Genomic DNA, 20057 nt, shown 5'->3' on the forward strand with positions numbered 1-20057 from the left:
ACAGCTAAACGGTAAAAAGCTAGAATGTACACTTACGAGTTACCCCCCCCACACTCACACACCCACCCACCCACACCCCACAATGCACCGCTCCTCCCCCCCCCAGCGCCCACACCTGCGGATCCCGCGTCCGCCTGCGTCGGTGCTGCCCCGTGGGCGGCTGTGGGACCTGCTACCCCCCAACTCCCCCTGACACGGGGGGAAAGCGGGAGGGGGGTCGGATTTATGATATCTGGATGAGTGGAGTCCGAAACGCGCGCAGCCCCGCGGTCGGGCTGGAGCGGGGTCTTTAAAAACAACAGCCCCTCTGGTCCCTAAAATCCAGTTTCTATTCTCTGCATCGGCGGTGCATTTGGCTGAGAGCGTTAACCGTAGAAACGGCTTTTATTCGCCAACTATTTCACACCCCCGTCTCTATTATCATCATTATTACTGTTATTATTGTTATTACTAGCGGGTCACTCGGAGGAGCCGAATCCCTGCGAGCTCGCAATCCCGGCGGCGCTCCGAGCTGTGTGTCGCGCTGCCTCTGTGGGAGGGGGCATCCGCGCTGGAAAAACAGGCCTGGGAATCGCGCGGGGGAGGGGGGAGGAGACGGAGGCCGGGATGGAGGGGAGAGACGAGCCCGGAGCCGGCGGCCGTGTCCAGGCGCTGGCTACCGGAGAGTCCGACCCGCGCCGCCTCGCCCCCCTCTCTCAACCCCCCCGGCTGGTGCGCGGAAAACACAGCGCTTTCCGAGTGCCCCTACCCCCCTCCCGGCTGGTCCGCCCCCCCCGAAACAAAGGTCAAAGTTCACAGGAAGCTGGGGGGCTGCCATTTTTTCCTCCCTGCAAACATTTTTTTTTTAGATGCAAAAGAGACGCGAGCAGGGCTAAGGTGTCGGAGGGTGCGTGTGCCGTGTGTTTTTAAAAAGAGAAATTCGCCGGATTTCTCCGCGAGTTGGGTCGGTTTGTTTTCCTCCTCTCTTTCTTTTAAATTTCCCACTTCTGCTCCTGCGTTTCCCCCCTCGAAGCGCCGAGATACGTCGCTCTTGAATGAAGGCAACATGGACAGGATAGCGGAGCAGCCGTGGAGCTCGTCGTACACGTATCAGGTGAGCAAGCACAGCGCCGAGATGCTCCACAACCTCAACGTGCAGCGCCGCACCGGAGGCCGCTTCTGCGACGTTCTGCTGCGGGTCGGCGAGGAGAGCTTCCCCGCGCACAAAGCGGTGCTGGCGGCGTGCAGCGAGTACTTCGAGTCGGTGTTCAGCTGTCAGGCGGAAGGGGACGGGGAGACGAAGGAGTTGGAGATGCACACGATCAGCCCCAAAGTTTTCAAAGACATCCTGGACTTCGCCTACACGTCCAAGATCGTGGTGCGGCTGGAGTGCTTCCCCGAGCTCATGACGGCCGCCAAGTTCCTGCTCATGCGCTCGGTGATCGAGATCTGCCAGGAGGTCATCAAGCAGTCCAACGTGCAGATCCTGGTGCCGCCGGCCCGCGGCGACCTGGCGCTCTTCCGGACCGGCGGGCCCGAGCTGGGCTACCCCCTGGACATGTCCAACGGCGCGGGGCTGGTGGCCAACGGCTCGGTGTTCGGGGGCGGCGGGCCGGCGCACGAGGTGGACGGGGGCGGCCGAGCGGGCGGCCAGCAGGTCATGCCCTCCCTGCAGACGGTGGACCGGCTGCCCGTGGGCGGCCCCGAGCTGGCCGGGAACCCCTTCCAGGGCGGGGGCGGCGCCCAGCCCGGGGTGGGGGGCAAGCGGGGCCGGGGGCGCCCCAAGAAGGTGCCGGCGATGGACCCCCTGCTCTTCGGCGGCGCCGGCGTGCCCAAGGACCTGGGCATCTTCCCCTGCGGGCTGTGCGGGAAGATCTTCACGGACGCCGCGCGGCTCCGGCAGCACGAGGCGCAGCACGGGGGCGCCCCGGCGGGGGGGGCGGCGGGAGGGGGCGCCCCCGGCCTGGCGGCCCCGCCCCCGGCCGGCCTGCTGGAGAACGGGCTGGGGCTGCACGGCGCCGGCCCGGCGGACTCGGCCCGCAAGCGGGAGCGGACCCGGCGCCACGTGGGCTGCGACGTCTGCGGGAAGGTGTTCCGGGACGTGTACCACCTGAACCGGCACAAGCTGTCCCACTCCGGGGAGAAGCCCTACGCCTGCCCCGTGTGCGGCCTGCGCTTCAAGCGCAAGGACCGCATGTCCTACCACGTGCGCTCGCACGACGGCTCCGTCGGCAAGCCCTACGTCTGCCAGAGCTGCGGCAAGGGCTTCTCCAGGTGAGTCCGGGGGGGGCCGCCCCGCAGGGGGGGCGCGTCGGGCTCCTGCCCCGCAAGGGGAGCGCCGGGCGGGACTCCTCCGGGCTGGGGACAGGGGTCCACCCCTGCACACCCCAGAGGGGCGGCGCCACGGAGCCCCGCTGCTGCAGCTGAGGCCCGGCCCGGTGCGCCCGCGCGGGCTCGTGGTTCGGGCGGTCAGTGATGCCCGGGGGGTGGGTTCCTGGGAGCTGGGAGCCGGGTGGAAGGTCCTGCCCTTCTCACCCGGGCTGGGGGTTTCGGGGGGTTGCGCCGCTCTGTCGAGAGGGTCCGGGTTGGGTCTCGTGTCAGGGTGGCTGCTGGCTGTGCCGAGGCCGGCGAGAGGGGGGTGCCCCGGAGTGGGGCTCCTGCCTTCGTTCCGTGTGGGTGACGCCAAGGGGCCCGGTCCTCTCAAGAGCGAGGCCCGGAGTTCCCTCCCTGACCTCCCCTGCACAGTTAACCCCAACGATTATTTTCCTGGAGCGGGGGGGGGGGGGTCTGATCCACTCGGAACCAGGGCTGCCGTTGCCCCAGTTCCAGAACGGGGACCCCCCGGATCTCGTTCGCTTCGGAAGTGTTGCTGCTTTGCCCTTCCTGGAGCGTCTCCGCCCGGCTGTGTCCCAGGCCCACTCGGGGAATGGGGATCCCGGGTCCCGGTCTGGTTTGGGGAACGGGGATGGATCCCGGGCGTCAGGTCCGGTTTGGGGAAGGGGGGGCCGGGGTCCTGGCCTGGTGTGGGGAAGAGCGGCGGAGCTGTCCAGCGGACGAGGGGAGGCGCCTGTAACCCTGTGCTCCTGTGTCCGACTCTCTGTTTAGGCCGGACCACCTGAACGGGCACATCAAGCAGGTGCACACGTCTGAGAGGCCGCACAAGTGCCAGGTGAGCGCGGACACGCCCTGCCAGCTGCGCCCTCCTTCCCGCGGGTCATCGAGCCGCGTCCCCCTCCCGCTGTCTGAGGGGCGTCTGCAGCAGCTCCTCCTTAGAAATGGGAAACTTTTGGAAATGTTGCTTCTGCAGGACTTCCGTTAATAATGATACAATAATAAACTATATTCTCTATTTACTTTATTTTATTTAGCAGCTTTAGACGTAACTTCTCAAAGAGGAAAAGAGGTAGCGGAATTAATCCAGTGAAAAAGAACACTCTACCTGAGTTTCAGTTGTTAATGTGTTATACTGCTGTTACGAATCGCTCATAGAGAGTCAGGAAGTAGCAGTTCCAGGTATGTAGCTCCTTTCCCAGAGAGCTGTGTGGACAGGCACAGACAGACACAGGGTCCCCCAGCTGTGTAGATGGACAGACACAGACAGACAGACGGACGGACGGACAGACACAGGGTCCCCCAGCTGTGCAGACGGACAGACACAGGGTCCCCCAGCTGTGCAGACGGACAGACAGAAAAACAGACACAGGGCCCCCCAGCTGTGTGGACAGACACAGACAGACGGACAGACAGAAAGACAGACACAGGGTCCCCACAACTGTGTAGACGGACGGACAGACACAGGGTCCCCACAGCTGTGTAGACGGACGGACAGACACAGGGTCCCCACAGCTGTGTAGACGGACGGACAGACACAGGGTCCCCCAGCTGTGCAGATGGACAGACAGAAAGACAGACACAGGGCCCCCCAGCTGTGTGGACAGACACAGACAGACGGACAGACAGAAAGACAGACACAGGGTCCCCACAGCTGTGTAGATGGACGGACAGACACAGGGTCCCCACAGCTGTGTAGATGGACGGACAGACACAGGGTCCCCACAGCTGTGTAGACGGACAGACAGACAGACACAGGGTCCCCACAGCTGTGTAGACGGACGGACAGACAGACACAGGGTCCCCACAGCTGTGTAGACGGACAGACAGACACAGGGTCCCCACAGCTGTGTAGACGGATGGACAGACAGACACAGGGTCCCCACAGCTGTGTAGACGGATGGACAGACAGACACAGGGTCCCCACAGCTGTGTAGACGGACGGACAGACAGACACAGGGTCCCCACAGCTGTGTAGACGGACAGACAGACACAGGGTCCCCACAGCTGTGTAGACGGACGGACAGACAGACACAGGGTCCCCACAGCTGTGTAGACGGACGGACAGACAGACACAGGGTCCCCACAGCTGTGTAGACGGACGGACAGACAGACACAGGGTCCCCACAGCTGTGTAGACGGACAGACAGACAGACACAGGGTCCCCACAGCTGTGCAGACGTGCAGTCATAAACTGAGGGGACCCCACAAATGTGCAGATGGACAAAGACTGGGTCTCCCCAGCTTTGGGTTGGATCTGGTTCGGTTGGGGCAGTTTCAACGCGGTACAGGGGTAGTTTCCCCAGGCAGTGCTTATTGCCCTAGACTGGAGTGTACATGTCAGGCACAGGCTGTACTCTGAGCACACGAGCTCTCCGGTCAAGCTGCTGCAGAGCCTGGGCTCAGCACAAGGTTACAGGGAGAGCGCGTCTGCAGGCTGGCTGTGACAGAAACTCGAGCTGGCCGTCGCTGACTTGTCCTGGGGAGCTCGCGCAGAGCCGGAGGGCCCGCGTCTGTGTGTGCTGGGGGGGGGGGTCTGTGAGCCCAGAGCCGCTGTAATTCTGCAGGGACACAAAATGGTTTCCAAGGCTGAGTGGATTGCAGGAGGAAAAGGAGGGGTGGAGGGGTGGGGGGGAGGGACGCTGTTGTTGTTGTTGTGGGGGGGGTGAGACGGGAGGGAGAGGCCAGAGTCAGAGCCGCAGGGAGGGTGTAACTGTGTGTGTGTGGCGGTGGGGGCTGGACAGTTTCTGCATGTTGCTAGGAGAGGGGAGGGGGAACAGGGGAGGGAGGTAGTGTGCAGAGGCCAGAGCTGGGGGGTGGAGTATCCGTGTGTGTAGGTGCTTTTACAGCAGGGGGGGGGAGTGGTGGTTAAGGGTTGTGTGTCTGGAACCATTTCAGTGCAGTTGCAGTGCAGCGTGGGTGTGTCCCGCTGGCTGTCCATTAAGACACGCTGACATCACCCCGGCTGGCGGGGGGGGCCGGGGGGGGTGGGCTGCAGTGCTCGCCGGTTCCAGGCACACGTGCGCGCTCACACGCTCCGCGCGGCCATACCTGGCTGCGCAGGTGGCGTCCGACACAACCGGAGGGACAGCGCGGTAGCACTGTGGGTCACGCAGGGCCTGACGCAGATGCTGCCCCATCACTGCCGACCGGCTGCTCATTGGGGAGCTAGGATTGTAAACCTGTATCTTCTGCAGCACAGAGAAGAAGGATTGGAGTCTTTTAAACATGTTCGTAGATTTCCGTTATAACTTTATCTCTATAGTAGGAGGAGGAGAGACGGTGTGAGGTGTTTGCTTTGAAAGGCGCTATATAAAAACCCTATGATCCTGTATACCTGCCTGGCGTGGATGTAACAAAAGCCCGGGCTGGACTTTCGGCTCTGTGGACCAGTTCTCTGCACTGTTGTACTAGAACACCTCGATCCTTCCAGCTGATCCGCCCCAGGAAGTCTCCTCTGCCGGAAGCTGTAATTAATTAATTGGTGCAGCTGAAGATCAGTGAGGTGGCCCACAGCCTTCTGCTCTTGTGGAGGGAATAAAGACCTGCGTTCTGGCGCGGTGTGGGGGGGTCGCAGGAGAGACTCCGGCTCTGGGAGGAAGGGGTTATATGTGTTGACATGGAGAGTGAGGGAGGAGGAGGAGGAGGCAGGGGTGAGTGGGACAGAAGTGGGGGGGGGGGGTAGGGCGGAGCAGATAAAAGGGCAGCATGTGATAGTTACCATGGTGACCGCTCTGTTTAGAGCAGGGCAGCTTGTACCACTGAGAGTCCTTAAAGGCACAGTGCACTTCCTGCCCTACAGAGGGAGAAAAGGCAAATAATACTCCCAAGTATCCTTGTGCCCTCAGCTCTCAGTTTACTGTCTCTTTGCAATTCACAGCTGGTGTGCAGAACATGTAGTATAAGTGTCAGGACACAATGCAATGTGAATGGCTCAGGTGTGCAATATAAGACCAGGTACACAGAGCAGTGTGAAAAGCTCATGTGTGGAGTATAAGACCAGGTACACAGAGCAGTGTGAATAGCTCAGGTGTGCAGTATAAGACCAAGTACACAGAGCAGTGTGAATAGCTCTGGTGTGCAGTATAAGTGTCAGGACACAATGCAATGTGAATAGCTCAGGTGTGCAATATAAGACCAGGTACACAGAGCAGTGTGAATAGCTCAGGTGTGCAGTATAAGACCAGGTACACAGAGCAGTGTGAATAGCTCAGGTGTGCGGTATAAGAGCAGGTACACAGAGCAGTGTGAATAGCTCAGGTGTGTGGTATAAGACCAGGTACACAGATCAGTGTGAATAGCTCAGGTGTACAGTATAAGACCAGGTACACAGAGCAGTGTGAATAGCTCAGGTGTGCGGTATAAGACCAGGTACACAGAGCAGTGTGAATAGCTCAGGTGTGCAGTATAAGACCAGGTACACAGAGCAGTGTGAATAGCTCAGGTGTACAGTATAAGACCAGGTACACAGAGCAGTGTGAATAGCTCAGGTGTGCAGTATAAGACCAGGTACACAGATCAGTGTGAATAGCTCAGGTGTGCAGTATAAGACCAGGTTCACAGAGCAGTGTGAATAGCTTAGGTGTGCGGTATAAGACCAGGTACACAGAGCACTGTGAATAGCTCAGGTGTGCAGTATAAGACCAGGTACACAGCAGTGTGAGTAGCTCAGGTGTGCAGTATAAGAGCAGGTTCACAGATCAGTGTGAATAGCTCAGGTGTGCAGTATAAGACCAGGTACACAGAGCAGTGTGAATAGCTCAGGTGTGCGGTATAAGACCAGGTACACAGAGCACTGTGAATAGCTCACGTGTGCAGTATAAGACCAGGTACACAGAGCAGTGTGAATAGCTTAGGTGTGCGGTATAAGACCAGGTACACAGAGCAGTGTGAATAGCTCAGGTGTGCGGTATAAGACCAGGTTCACAGAGCAGTGTGAATAGCTTAGGTGTGCGGTATAAGACCAGGTACACAGAGCACTGTGAATAGCTCATGTGTGCAGTATAAGACCAGGTACACAGAGCAGTGTGAATAGCTTAGGTGTGCGGTATAAGACCAGGTACACAGAGCAGTGTGAATAGCTCAGGTGTGCAGTATAAGACCAGGTACACAGAGCAGTGTGAATAGCTCAGGTGTGCGGTATAAGACCAGGTACACAGAGCAGTGTGAATAGCTCAGGTGTGCGGTATAAGAGCAGGTACACAGAGCAGTGTGAATAGCTCAGGTGTGCGGTATAAGACCAGGTTCACAGAGCAGTGTGAATAGCTCAGGTGTGCGGTATAAGACCAGGTACACAGAGCAGTGTGAATAGCTCAGGTGTGTGGTATAAGACCAGGTACACAGATCAGTGTGAATAGCTCAGGTGTGCGGTATAAGACCAGGTTCACAGAGCAGTGTGAATAGCTCAGGTGTGCGGTATAAGACCAGGTACACAGAGCAGTGTGAATAGCTCAGGTGTATAGTATAAGACCAGGTACACAGAGCAGTGTGAATAGCTCAGGTGTGCAGTATAAGACCAGGTACACAGAGCAGTGTGAATAGCTCAGGTGTGCGGTATAAGAGCAGGTACACAGAGCAGTGTGAATAGCTCAGGTGTACAGTATAAGACCAGGTACACAGTGCAGTGTGAAAAGCTGACGTGTGGCGTATAAGACCAGGTACACAGAGCAGTGTGAATAGCTCAGGTGTGCAGTATAAGACCAGGTACGCAGAGCAGTGTGAATAGCTTAGGTGTGCGGTATAAGACCAGGTACACAGAGCAGTGTGAATAGGTCAGGTGTGCAGTATAAGACCAGGTACACAGAGCAGTGTGAATAGCTCAGGTGTGCAGTATAAGACCAGGTACACAGAGCAGTGTGAATAGCTCAGGTGTGCAATATAAGACCAGGTACACAGAGCAGTGTGAATAGCTCAGGTGTGCGGTATAAGACCAGGTACACAGAGCAGTGTGAATAGCTCAGGTGTGCGGTATAAGACCAGGTACACAGAGCAGTGTGAATAGCTCAGGTGTGCGGTATAAGAGCAGGTACACAGAGCAGTGTGAATAGCTCAGGTGTGCGGTATAAGACCAGGTTCACAGAGCAGTGTGAATAGCTCAGGTGTGCGGTATAAGACCAGGTACACAGAGCAGTGTGAATAGCTCAGGTGTGCGGTATAAGACCAGGTACACAGATCAGTGTGAATAGCTCAGGTGTGCGGTATAAGACCAGGTACACAGATCAGTGTGCATAGCTCAGGTGTGCGGTATAAGACCAGGTACACAGAGCAGTGTGAATAGCTCAGGTGTGCGGTATAAGACCAGGTACACAGAGCAGTGTGAATAGCTCAGGTGTGCGGTATAAGACCAGGTTCACAGAGCAGTGTGAATAGCTCAGGTGTGCGGTATAAGACCAGGTACACAGAGCAGTGTGAATAGCTCAGGTGTGCGGTATAAGACCAGGTTCACAGAGCAGTGTGAATAGCTCAGGTGTGCGGTATAAGACCAGGTACACAGAGCAGTGTGAATAGCTCAGGTGTGCGGTATAAGACCAGGTACACAGAGCAGTGTGAATAGCTCAGGTGTGCGGTATAAGACCAGGTACACAGAGCAGTGTGAATAGCTCAGGTGTGCGGTATAAGACCAGGTACACAGAGCAGTGTGAATAGCTCAGGTGTGCGGTATAAGACCAGGTACACAGAGCAGTGTGAATAGCTCAGGTGTGCGGTATAAGACCAGGTTCACAGAGCAGTGTGAATAGCTCAGGTGTGCGGTATAAGAGCAGGTACACAGAGCAGTGTGAATAGGTCAGGTGTGCGGTATAAGACCAGGTACACAGAGCAGTGTGAATAGGTCAGGTGTGCGGTATAAGACCAGGTACACAGAGCAGTGTGAATAGCTCAGGTGTGCGGTATAAGACCAGGTACACAGAGCAGTGTGAATAGCTCAGGTGTGCGGTATAAGACCAGGTTCACAGAGCAGTGTGAATAGCTCAGGTGTGCGGTATAAGACCAGGTACACAGAGCAGTGTGAATAGCTCAGGTGTGCGGTATAAGACCAGGTACACAGAGCAGTGTGAATAGCTCAGGTGTGCGGTATAAGACCAGGTACACAGAGCAGTGTGAATAGCTCAGGTGTGCGGTATAAGAGCAGGTACACAGAGCAGTGTGAATAGCTCAGGTGTACAGTATAAGACCAGGTTCACAGAGCAGTGTGAATAGCTCAGATGTGCAGTATAAGACCAGGTACACAGAGCAGTGTGAATAGCTCAGGTGTGCAGTATAAGACCAGGTACACAGAGCAGTGTGAATAGCTCAGGTGTGCGGTATAAGACCAGGTACACAGAGCAGTGTGAATAGCTCAGGTGTGCGGTATAAGACCAGGTACACAGAGCAGTGTGAATAGCTCAGGTGTGCAGTATAAGACCAGGTACACAGAGCAGTGTGAATAGCTCAGGTGTGCGGTATAAGAGCAGGTACACAGAGCAGTGTGAATAGCTCAGGTGTGCGGTATAAGACCAGGTACACAATGCAATATAGAACTTGACAAATTATTCTGATTCTTTCTCTCGAAGACCTGCAATGCCTCATTCGCCACTAGGGACCGACTGCGGTCTCACCTGGCCTGTCACGAGGACAAGATCCCCTGCCAGGTGTGTGGCAAGTACCTGCGAGCAGCGTACATGACTGACCACCTGAAGAAGCACAGCGAGGGACCACACAACTACTGCAGCATCTGTAATAAAGGTACCACACCCATTGACAGCACACACACACACACCCATCTCCCTGTGACACAGGAAACACACCCACTGACAACACACACACACCTCCCAGTGACACAGGAAACACACCCACTGACAACACACACACACCTCCCTGTGAAACAGGAAACACACCCACTGACAACACACACACACACACACACACACCTCCCTGTGACACAGGAAACACACCCACTGACAACACACACACACCTCCCTGTGACACAGGAAACACACCCACTGACAACACACACACACCTCCCAGTGACACAGGAAACACACCCACTGACAACACACACACACATACCTCCCTGTGAAACAGGAAACACACCCACTGACAACACACACACACACCCATCTCCCTGTGACACAGGAAACACACCCACTGACAACACACACACACCTCCCAGTGACACAGGAAACACACCCACTGACAACACACACACACCTCCTTGTGAAAAAGGAAACACACCCACTGACAACACACACACACACACACACACACACACCTACCTCCCTGTGACACAGGAAACACACCCACTGACAACACACACACACCTCCCTGTGACACAGGAAACACACCCACTGACAACACACACACACACCTCCCTGTGACACAGGAAACACACCCACTGACAACACACACACACACCTCCCTGTGACACAGGAAACACACCCACTGACAACACACACACACACCTCCCTGTGAAACAGGAAACACACCCACTGACAACACACACACACCTCCCAGTGAAACAGGAAACACACCCACTGACAACACACACACACCTCCCTGTGAAACAGGAAACACACCCACTGACAACACACACACACCTCCCAGTGAAACAGGAAACACACCCACTGACAACACACACACACCTCCCTGTGACACAGGAGACACACCAGCTGACAACACACACACACCTCCCAGTGAAACAGGAAACACACCCACTGACAACACACACACACCTCCCTGTGACACAGGAGACACACCAGCTGACAACACACACACACCTCCCCGTGACACTGGAAACACACCAGCTGACAACACACACACACACCCATCTCCCTGTGACACAGGAAACACACCCACTGACAACACACACACGCTTCCCCGTGACACAGGAAACACACCCACTGACAACACACACACGCCTCCCCGTGACACTGGAAACACACCCACTGACAACACACACACACCTCCCTGTGACACAGGAAACACACCCACTGACAACACACACACGCCTCCCCGTGACACTGGAAACACACCCGCCGACAACACACACACACACACACACACACACACACCTCCCTGTGACACAGGAAACGTGCACGCACGCACCCACGCACGCACGCACCCACACTTCCCCACCAGCCTGTGACCTCATTTGTTTTCTGGAATGATTTCTGTTCCCCGCTTGAGTCGCAGCTCAAGCCTGGTGCGGGAGATGAGGACAGGGGGAACTGTAGCGCGCAGGAGTGTCTTCAGAGTAACCCCACACTGTCCTGAGCTGGGACCGGAGCTGTGAGGTGGGAGTTGTGCTGTGGCGGTGTCTCAGGAGAGCTGGGCGCTGGACGGAGGGAGTCCGAACCAGGAATTTGGGGGTTCAGTCCTCGGTTCCGCGAGAGATAGAGGTCTGAGGTCTGCGTGTCCTGCTTTCTCCTGAGCCCAGTGTCTCTGCGACTGGCTCTTGATTTGTAGCAGAGCCCGATGGGAGTCTCCCAGCTGGATGGTTTCAGCTTTGGACTCTGGGGCCGGCCGGGGGCCGGGGGCCAGGGGCCACAGTGCCGGACCCACTGCTGACGGGGGCTGGCTCAGGTGGGGCAGGCTGTGTGCTGTCTGTGTTTTCCAGGGGGCGTGGAGGGGGCTGCTGTGGCGCGGACACCCCTCTTGCGTCCCGACTCTCTCCCTGTCCTCTCCCCTGCCTCTGCTCCTGCACCTCCGTGCGCCAGGCTCTCCCTCCTGGACTCCTCTCCCTGCCTCTCCCGTCTCTTGCCCCTCCGGCCTCTGGGAGGCTGGCGGTGTGAAATCTCGCTCTCCCGCTGTCTCCTGCTCTAGGTTTCTCCACCGCCTCCTACCTTAAGGTGCACGTAAAAACGCACCACGGGCCCGCGCTGGCGGCCGCCGGCCCGCAGCCCTTCCCCGAGCCCCGCGAGGAGCCGCCCGGCGGGGGCGCGGCCCTCCCCGCGGGACGCCCGTGCGCAGTCGAAGGCAAGCAGCCGCGCGGCGTCGCTGTGTCTCGTGTGCATCCGCTCAGCTCCGCCGCTTGTAGAGAGAGAGAGCGTTGCATCAGCCCGGCTCGAACCCGCAGCCGGATCCGCTCCGGGCTTTACTGGGGAGAGGCCGGGTTTCCGTGCAGCGGGAGTGATCCATGAAGGAGCGAAAGGGCAGCGGGGGGGGGGGGTGATCGATCAGGGTCCAGCTGAGGAAGGTGCAGGCAGGATGGAGCGGGTTGGATCGCCATGGTGATGCCACGTTTATCCCGCCTGCACCGGAGCCCAGCTCCTCGCAGTAAAGCCGCAAGCGGAGCAGACTGCCGGAGCCCGGGAAGCTCGGTGTCGCCCCCCCCCGTGTGCCAACGGCCCGCGTGGGGAAGCCAGTCCGCTCCTCCGGCCGCCGGGCTGGGGGGCTGGAACGTGGGGCGAGGCCGTGTGGGGGGGTTCGGTGCTGTTCCAGCACGAGAAGGCGTGTGGCTGCTTGCAAGAGCTTTTGCAACCAGGAGCCTCCTTTCTTTCCGCTGCTGTTGTCTGTCCCCCCCCTCCTCTCCCATCTGCCCGGTGCTCCATGTGCATGCCCGCCGCGCCTCATCGCCCCGCTTCTAGTGGGGGGGGGGGGCGCCCCTCTGTCGCTGCCCGCATGGCGCTGCCCTCCCCGCACGCTGCTCCTCCCACGCCCAGCTGGGGGCGTCGGGGCCGCCGGCGTCGCTCTGTGCAGCATGTCCATCCGCAGGCAGGGGAAGCTGTTCCGTGTGTGTCCGTGTGTGTCCGTGTGTGTCCGTGTGTTTTGGATTTAATGGATCTTTTTCAAAATATTATTGCCATTGAGACCAGCAGCCTCTGAGTATCTCCGGGGGGGAAGCAGTGTGGGGGTGTCTCGCTGGGAGATCGTGGGAGCAAAGGGGGGGTGTGAGGGGTTGGGGTCCTGATGGCGCAGGAGGAGGCCCAGAACTTCAAGATCCAGGAAGGAGAGGGGGGGAGGGGGGGGCACCGCCTGGATCTGTTCCGCGAGGTGGGCTTGAGCGCTGGGAGACGGCGGGCGGCACGCTCGGGCGTCCCACCGATCTGGAGCTTCTTCGTCCTCCTCGAGAGGGCCGCCGGGGGCCCCTGAGCTGTGGGCAGCGGGGGCGGCCGTCCGCCAGGGGGGCGGAGCCGCAGCCCCGGCCCCTCACCTGTGCAGCATGTCCCGCCCTGTCTGCCTGTACCTGTTCCTGTCGCCTTCCTCACCTCCATCAGCTCCCGTAGCATGTGGGGGTCCTCAGCCCGTATCTGTGCGTGTTTGTGTGTGTGTGCACGTGGACGCGAGCAGGAGTCGGTAGGCGACTTTGTGCGTTCCTTTGCCTATAACCGCAAAAGCGTGACGTGCATCAGCAGAAAGAGCTGAGCTGAGAGTCATGCAGTCGTGGCCGATGCAGACACCAGGTGGGGAGGTTTGAGCTCAGGGGGGTAAATAAACACACTGACCTTCTCCTCTCTCTGCTCCAGCCCCTGGGCGGCCGGAGCTGTCGGTTTGCCTGCTGGAAATGCTTCTCCTGCTGCACAGGGCGGGGAGGGTCGTCTCCAGCGCTGAAGCTGGCCCGTCCTGGCGCGATCTGCACGCTAGGGGTTTGCCTCGGCCGCGCAGTTTGGTTTTGCTGAATTGGAGGCGGCTGAGCCACACGTGTGTTCGCTGCGGAACGGGCGCCCCGGCCTGACTGGGTGGCGGGGACCGGCTCTGGAGACGGACCCCGCTGTGACTCGCGCTGCTGCTCGGGGGCAGGGGCAGCACCGGACTGGGAAACGTGACGCAGCTGGCGCTGTATTCGCGGGCCGGGCCAGGCCGGGCTGCCGGGTCTCGACCCCAGCCAGCTCGTCCGGGGCGGCTCCGCGAAGCCCCGGCATTGTCAGGGAGACACGTGGAGCGTCGAGCAGGTGGTCCCTGTCCCAGGAGACGAACAGGGGAGAGTCCCACCAGGACCAAGCGAGGCTGGGCGCCAAACACCCCGCTCCGCGGTCCGGTCCAGACCAGTGGCTCTGAAAGAGAGATTGTCCTGCACAGCAGTCCGCTGATTCTGAATGGAAGAGTATCCCACACAGCAGTCCGGACCGGTGGTTCTGAATGGAAGAGTATCCCACACAGCAGTCCGGACCGGTGGTTCTGAATGGGAGAGCACCACACACAGCAGTCCGGACCGGTGGTTCTGAATGGGAGAGCACCACACACAGCAGTCCAGACCGGTGGTTCTGAATGGGAGAGCACCACACACAGCGGCCTGGACTGGTGGTTCTGAAAAGGAGGACGCCACACGCAGAGATCCAGACCGGTTGAACATCACACACAGCGGTCCAGAACTCAAACGTGGACCGGTGAGAAAGTGGACCAGCCAGGAGGTGCCGCAGCTTCACGAGGGGGCGGGACCTGCCCGCAGGCCCGCGCGCAGCCCGAATGACCCGGGCCAGCTCCCGGTTCTGGGGGCAGGAACCGATTGTCAGAGTGGACTCTGGGCCCGTCCCAGCTCGTCGTTTCAGGCGTATTTTGCAAGGTTTCGTGATCCCGAGCGCTGTGTCTCGCTGTCGGGGGGGGGGGGGGTTTGACCTGTAGGGGGTTGGAGGTCGGGGGTCGGGGGTCGGGGGTCAGGGGTCAGGGGCTGGGAACCCTGTCAGACAGAAGGGAGATCGAAAACGAAAGAAAAAATAGAGGGAGCAAAAGGAGGCCGGGAACCCCAGTGTGAAGCATTAACTTTACATCAGTGGCGAGCGGAGCGGAGAGCGCACTGGTCTGCTGGCTTGGCAGTAATGAGAAAAAGTTCCATTGCCTCTGTGATGTTGTCGGGGTCACCGCGCGCAGGGGCCAGCCGGGCGGCTCGGGGCTCCCCGGCGCGTCGGCGGCCCCCCCCCGAGCGGCGCAGGCTGCGCCGGGCCTGGTGTAAAGTTAATGTTCTGCTGTTGTCGTTCTTATCTCTCCTTCCCGGCCTCCTTCCCCCTGTTTCTTCTTCTCTCCCGTGTCGATGTCTGCAGACCTGTGCGCCAGTCGCCGGCTGCTGGTCGGTCTCCCCGAGGCGGACGGGCGTCTCCGCGGCCTGCCCGCGCCGCCGGCGCTGCCCGCCTGCGCCCCCTCCCTGGGCCTGCAGCCCGAGCTGCTCCTGGCCAAGCCGGGGGCTCCGTACTTCTGGGAGTGCCGGGCGGCCGGCGTGCCCGGGTTCGCCTTGCTGGGGCAGGGCGCAGGTCAGTACGTCCGAGCGGCCGCGGGGGGGTGGGGGCGAGAGCTGGGGGCCGGCGGAGGAGGAGGAGGAGCGGAGACGGGCCCGGGGGGGCCGCAGTCCCAGCTGCGGCGGGCTCTCGGCTCGGGTCGGGTTCTGCCGCGGTCCGGCTCTGTCCGCTCTCCTGCTCTCCTGCCCAGGAGTGGCTCGTTTCGTTTGGGGATCGGCAGGCCTGCTCCCCATCCCCACGTGCAGCTGTGGGGGTGCGCACGTCTCCCCCCCCGCCCCCCCGAAACCTCGCGCTGCCTCCATCGGCTCCCCCGTCCCTCCCGGTTTGTCCCGAGTCTTCTGAATCCCGGCGGGGACGAGGGTGTGGGAGGCGTGGCGGAGCAGGAGAGACACCCCGATCTCCCCGATCCTGCCTGCCCGCGGTCTCTCGTTTGTGACCTCTGATGTCCGCGTGTCCGTCTTGCATCGCCTCCCCCCCCGAGCGTCCTGCTCCTCTGTTTGACGCCTGTGTGTCTTTGCCACCTGATCCGCAGTCCGTCGCCCCGGTGCGCCCGCAGTGGCAGGCCTGAGCCAGCAGAGGGCAGCAGAGGCGCCCTGACGTCAGGAAAGGGGTTCGTGTTGTGGGGGTGCCCGGAGACGGGGCTCTGTCCTCCCTGGGGTGCGAGGGGCAGTGCTGGGTGGTGTCGGGGACCCCCCCCGGGCCTGCGCTCCTGACCTCCCCCCCCCCTCTGTCTGCTCCCTCTCCAGACGGCCAGGAGGAGGTGACCAAGTGCCCGCACCAGGACTCCCAGGAGAGCTCGGACGCCTCGTTCGGAGAGCTGTCGGACGGCGGGGACCTGAAGCAGCACAAGGCGGAGGAGGAGGGGCTGGGCTTCGGCTGCGGGGGCGGGCCGGGGGCCGGGGGGGGCGCCCCCAAGCTCCGGCCCGACGGCGACAAGAAGCACACCTGCACGGAGTGCGGCCACGCCTTCCGCTCCAAGTCGTACCTCAGCAAGCACATGCAGAAGGCGCACGTGGGGCCCCAGAAGGGGCTGGTGGGGGCCCCGGGGCCCCTGGGCGACCTGGCCCCCGCCCTGAGCTCCCCCTTCTCCCCGCAGCAGAACATGTCCCTCCTGGAGTCCTTCGGCTTCCAGATCGTGCAGTCGGCCTTCGCGTCGTCGCTGGCGGACCCCGAGGCGGGGCACAGCGGACTGGGCCTGGGGGGCAAGTGATTCCCCTCCCGGGGCTGGGGGAGGGGAGAGGGGGGCCCGGGCAGTCCAGCCCAGTCCAACTTGGGGGGTCCTGCGCTCCAGCCCGGTCGTTCGGAACCCTCCCCGCCGTGTCCTGCTGCTCCGCGGCGCTGGCGGAGGGGGTCCGGTCCGCGTGAGACCGCCGGGAGGCTGAAGAGCAGTCCGGTCGAGCAGCGGCAGTGGCGCCTCGGACCCCAGTTTGTGGCGGGATCGGGGAGGCCTGGTGGGAACGAGGCTGGCGGTCCTGCTGCTCTGCCCGGACCGATCGGATCCGCTCGGTCCAGCTCTCCGGCCCTGCAGGGTGCTCGCTGTCCCAGACTGCCGGGATGACGTCTTTTCTATCCACACGGGAGAAACGTGCAGCGTGCACCCCAAACTGTGTTCTCTTTTGGGTTCTTTTTGTAATAGTAACGCACCCTCGTCAGCTGACATTCTAACGGCGGACTGCTCTGCCCCACGCCCTGTTCGCTGACTGGCTCTGTCTCCCCTGAGTGTCCTCCCTGTCTGCGGTTCGAGGGCGGTGATCTTTCGAGCTCACGTCTGCATTGTGCGTTCTTCTTCCATTTGCATTTCCCTGAAGGAGCTGAGACACGTTTCAAGCTGGGGTGTAGAGTGCTGAGAGGGTCTGGCTAGTGCTGAGATGGAAACGGGGGTCTGCTCCAGTCAGCCAGTGGTGTTGTCACCTCCTGATCAAGCTCTGCTCTGCGCTGCTGCTGCAGCGACTGCATGTGTGTCTCCTGTACTGCTGGTGCAGCCGGTCCAGGAGAGTCTGCAGGGGCTCGCTTCTGCCTGAGCACCATCCTCAGTGACCACAGGGTCCAGCGCAGTGGACAGGACATGGGCTCCATCAGGACGTGTTAGAGCAGTGACCACAGGGTCCAGCGCAGTGGACAGGACATGGGCTCCATCAGGACATGTTAGAGCAGTGACCCAGAGTCCAGCGCAGTGCACAGGACATGGGCTCCATCAGGACTCGTTAGAGCAGTGACCACAGGGTCCAGCGCAGTGGACAGGACATGGGCTCCATCAGGACGTGTTAGAGCAGTGACCACAGGGTCCAGCGCAGTGGACAGGACATGGGCTCCATCAGGAGGTGTTAGAGCAGTGACCACAGGGTCAGCAGCACAGTGGACAGTACATGGGCTCCATCAGGAGGTGTTAGAGCAGTGACCACAGGGTCAGCAGCACAGTGGACAGTACATGGGCTTAGTGTGAGCTGCAGGGCCTGCCATAGACGGTGCTGATCATATGGGCGTTCTTTGTTCATGCTTTTCCTCTGTGTTGTGAGCAAACCTGCAGAGACCATGTGAGGTTGAAACATGTCAAAACAAATATTTGATCTTCTCACCCAAAGCCCTGTGCTTCCAGGCTCCGTGTCTGCCGAAGAGCAGCAGTGTGCTTGTGATGTCTAATTAACAGTATCTAAATAAGAGGTTTAAAAGCCCAAATGAACACCTGAAGTACTGCCTTATGATGACGTCATCTGAGAAATTCAGCCTTTAGAGCAGGTGAGGTATTCTGAACTCCCAGAGCCCATGCTGTTCGATTCCAGACAAGATCTGTAGCCCCTGGTCTCGGCGTCTGAGCAAGAGTCCTGCAGCTCCCAGTCACATCCGGAGAGGATCGCCCTGCTGTGCACCTGGATTCAGACGACTCTGTAAAACCGGGAGTGGATCCGAGGGCTTGTGGGACTCCCCGCCTGGGCCTGTGTCAGTGGAGGCCCGAGCACGAGGGTGTTTCCCATGAACCAGTGTAGGTTCTGTAAATAAGACGCATTTACTGGATTTTGTCGTTGGCCCTTTTAAACTCCGTACAGCCTGTAGTTCCTATAAGCAGCATCACCGATTAATCTGGTTTTTAGGGGTTTTGCCTTGAGGGCGGTCTGTGTGGGCGCGAGTGCTGAGGTCTTTCTGCAGCCCCCATGGGTGGTGCTGTGTGGGAGGGCTCCCCGGATGTCTGTATGTAAAGGACAGGTATAATGTCATTTTATTTTGTGTTTAGACAGGTTAGTCAGTCACTAAGGAAAGGTGTGAGCATTCCTTTTTTTTAATTTATAGCGTTTTGCAACTGTTGATATCAAGTTACTTATTTCTTTTGAACTATACAGTATGTATATAGGTATTCTGTACAGAAAACTCTTTATCTTTCTCTCCTGCCACGGGGCTGTACAGGGGCCTCTGAGCCCTGGGTTGGTAGGGCTGTGGCCTGGCCGCAGTTCTGTTCTGTCTCGCAGGCCCGGTCCGGGCTGTCCGGATCCGGTCGGTTCCGCCGTGGCCGAGCGCACGCACCCTGCGCGCCGGCAGCACGCGGAGGAAAATCATTCCGATTCGGGTCTGTCCCCGGCAGAGGGGATCTCGGGGCTCAGCTCTGTCAGAGCTGTGGGTCTGGGGCGGGGCGGGGCGGGTCCTGTGTGTGAGAGAGAGAGGGGCCGGTCCTTTCCCACCAGGCCATATCCCCGGCCCCTCCAGCCCCGGAGCCGGGGGTTCAGGTCCCGGCAGCCGTGGTATCGAAATGTGACGCCCCCCTGCGCAGGTCCGGTGGAGAGCCGGGTCGGATGAGGGCTCTTGGTTCACCGAACCCGGAAGTGAAAGGGTGGCAGCCTGGGGCCATCAGGGCTCCTGCCGCAGGCCCGGGGCAGCTGGGGGTGGAGCGGGTTCAGACCGCTCCAGTCTGCTAGTGGAGAGAGGGGGTGTGTCTGGACCAGTGGAGAGAGGGGGTGTGTCTGGACCAGTGTTGAGAGAGGGGCTACTGGAGAGAGGGGGTGTGTCTGGACCAGTGGAGAGAGAGGGGGTGTGTCTGGATCAGTGGAGAGAGAGGGGGTGTGTCTGGACCAGTGGAGAGAGAGGGGGTGTGTCTAGACCAGTGGAGAGAGAGGGGGTGTGTCTGGACCAGTGGAGAGAGAGAGGGTGTGTCTGGACCAGTGGAGAGAGAGGGGCTACTGGAGAGAGGGCGTGTGTCTAGACCAGTGGAGAGAGAGGGGTTGTGTCTGGACCAGTGGAGAGAGAGGGGGTGTCTAGACCAGTGGAGAGAGGGGGTGTGTCTGGATCAGTGGAGAGAGGGGGTGTGTCTAGACCAGTGGAGAGAGGGGGTGTGTCTGGACCAGTGGAGAGAGAGGGGGTGTCTAGACCAGTGGAGAGAGGGGGTGTGTCTGGACCAGTGGAGAGAGAGGGGCTACTGGAGAGAGGGCGTGTGTCTAGACCAGTGGAGAGAGAGGGGTTGTGTCTGGACCAGTGGAGAGAGAGGGGGTGTCTAGACCAGTGGAGAGAGGGGGTGTGTCTGGACCAGTGGAGAGAGAGGGGCTACTGGAGAGAGGGCGTGTGTCTGGACCAGTGGAGAGAGAGGGGGTGTGTCTGGACCAGTGGAGAGAGAGGGGG

General features: G+C 59.9%; 1 protein-coding gene across 4 annotated transcripts; it reads left to right on the forward strand.

Moving 5' to 3' along the window:
* The first annotated feature begins 100 nt into the window (after positions 1 to 100).
* Positions 101 to 19707, forward strand: patz1 (POZ/BTB and AT hook containing zinc finger 1). Of its 4 annotated transcripts, XM_069182049.1 has the most exons (6): positions 101 to 2253; positions 3085 to 3148; positions 9861 to 10032; positions 15264 to 15470; positions 15988 to 16065; positions 16202 to 16262. In XM_069182049.1, exons 1-5 carry the CDS (start codon positions 1046 to 1048, stop codon positions 16050 to 16052), a joined length of 1716 nt encoding a protein of 571 aa, XP_069038150.1. In that variant the 5' UTR covers positions 101 to 1045; the 3' UTR covers positions 16053 to 16065; positions 16202 to 16262. The 4 variants fall into 4 exon arrangements, with proteins under 4 accessions (XP_069038150.1, XP_069038147.1, XP_069038149.1 ...); XM_069182046.1 differs by lacking the exon at positions 15988 to 16065 and having other exon boundaries at positions 16202 to 19707; XM_069182048.1 differs by lacking the exons at positions 15264 to 15470; positions 15988 to 16065; positions 16202 to 16262 and adding an exon at positions 12109 to 14826.
* Positions 19708 to 20057: the final 350 nt, after the last annotated feature.

This window comes from Lepisosteus oculatus, chromosome 22 (genome assembly GCF_040954835.1).
Source record: "Lepisosteus oculatus isolate fLepOcu1 chromosome 22, fLepOcu1.hap2, whole genome shotgun sequence".
NCBI classification, from domain to species: domain Eukaryota; kingdom Metazoa; phylum Chordata; class Actinopteri; order Semionotiformes; family Lepisosteidae; genus Lepisosteus; species Lepisosteus oculatus.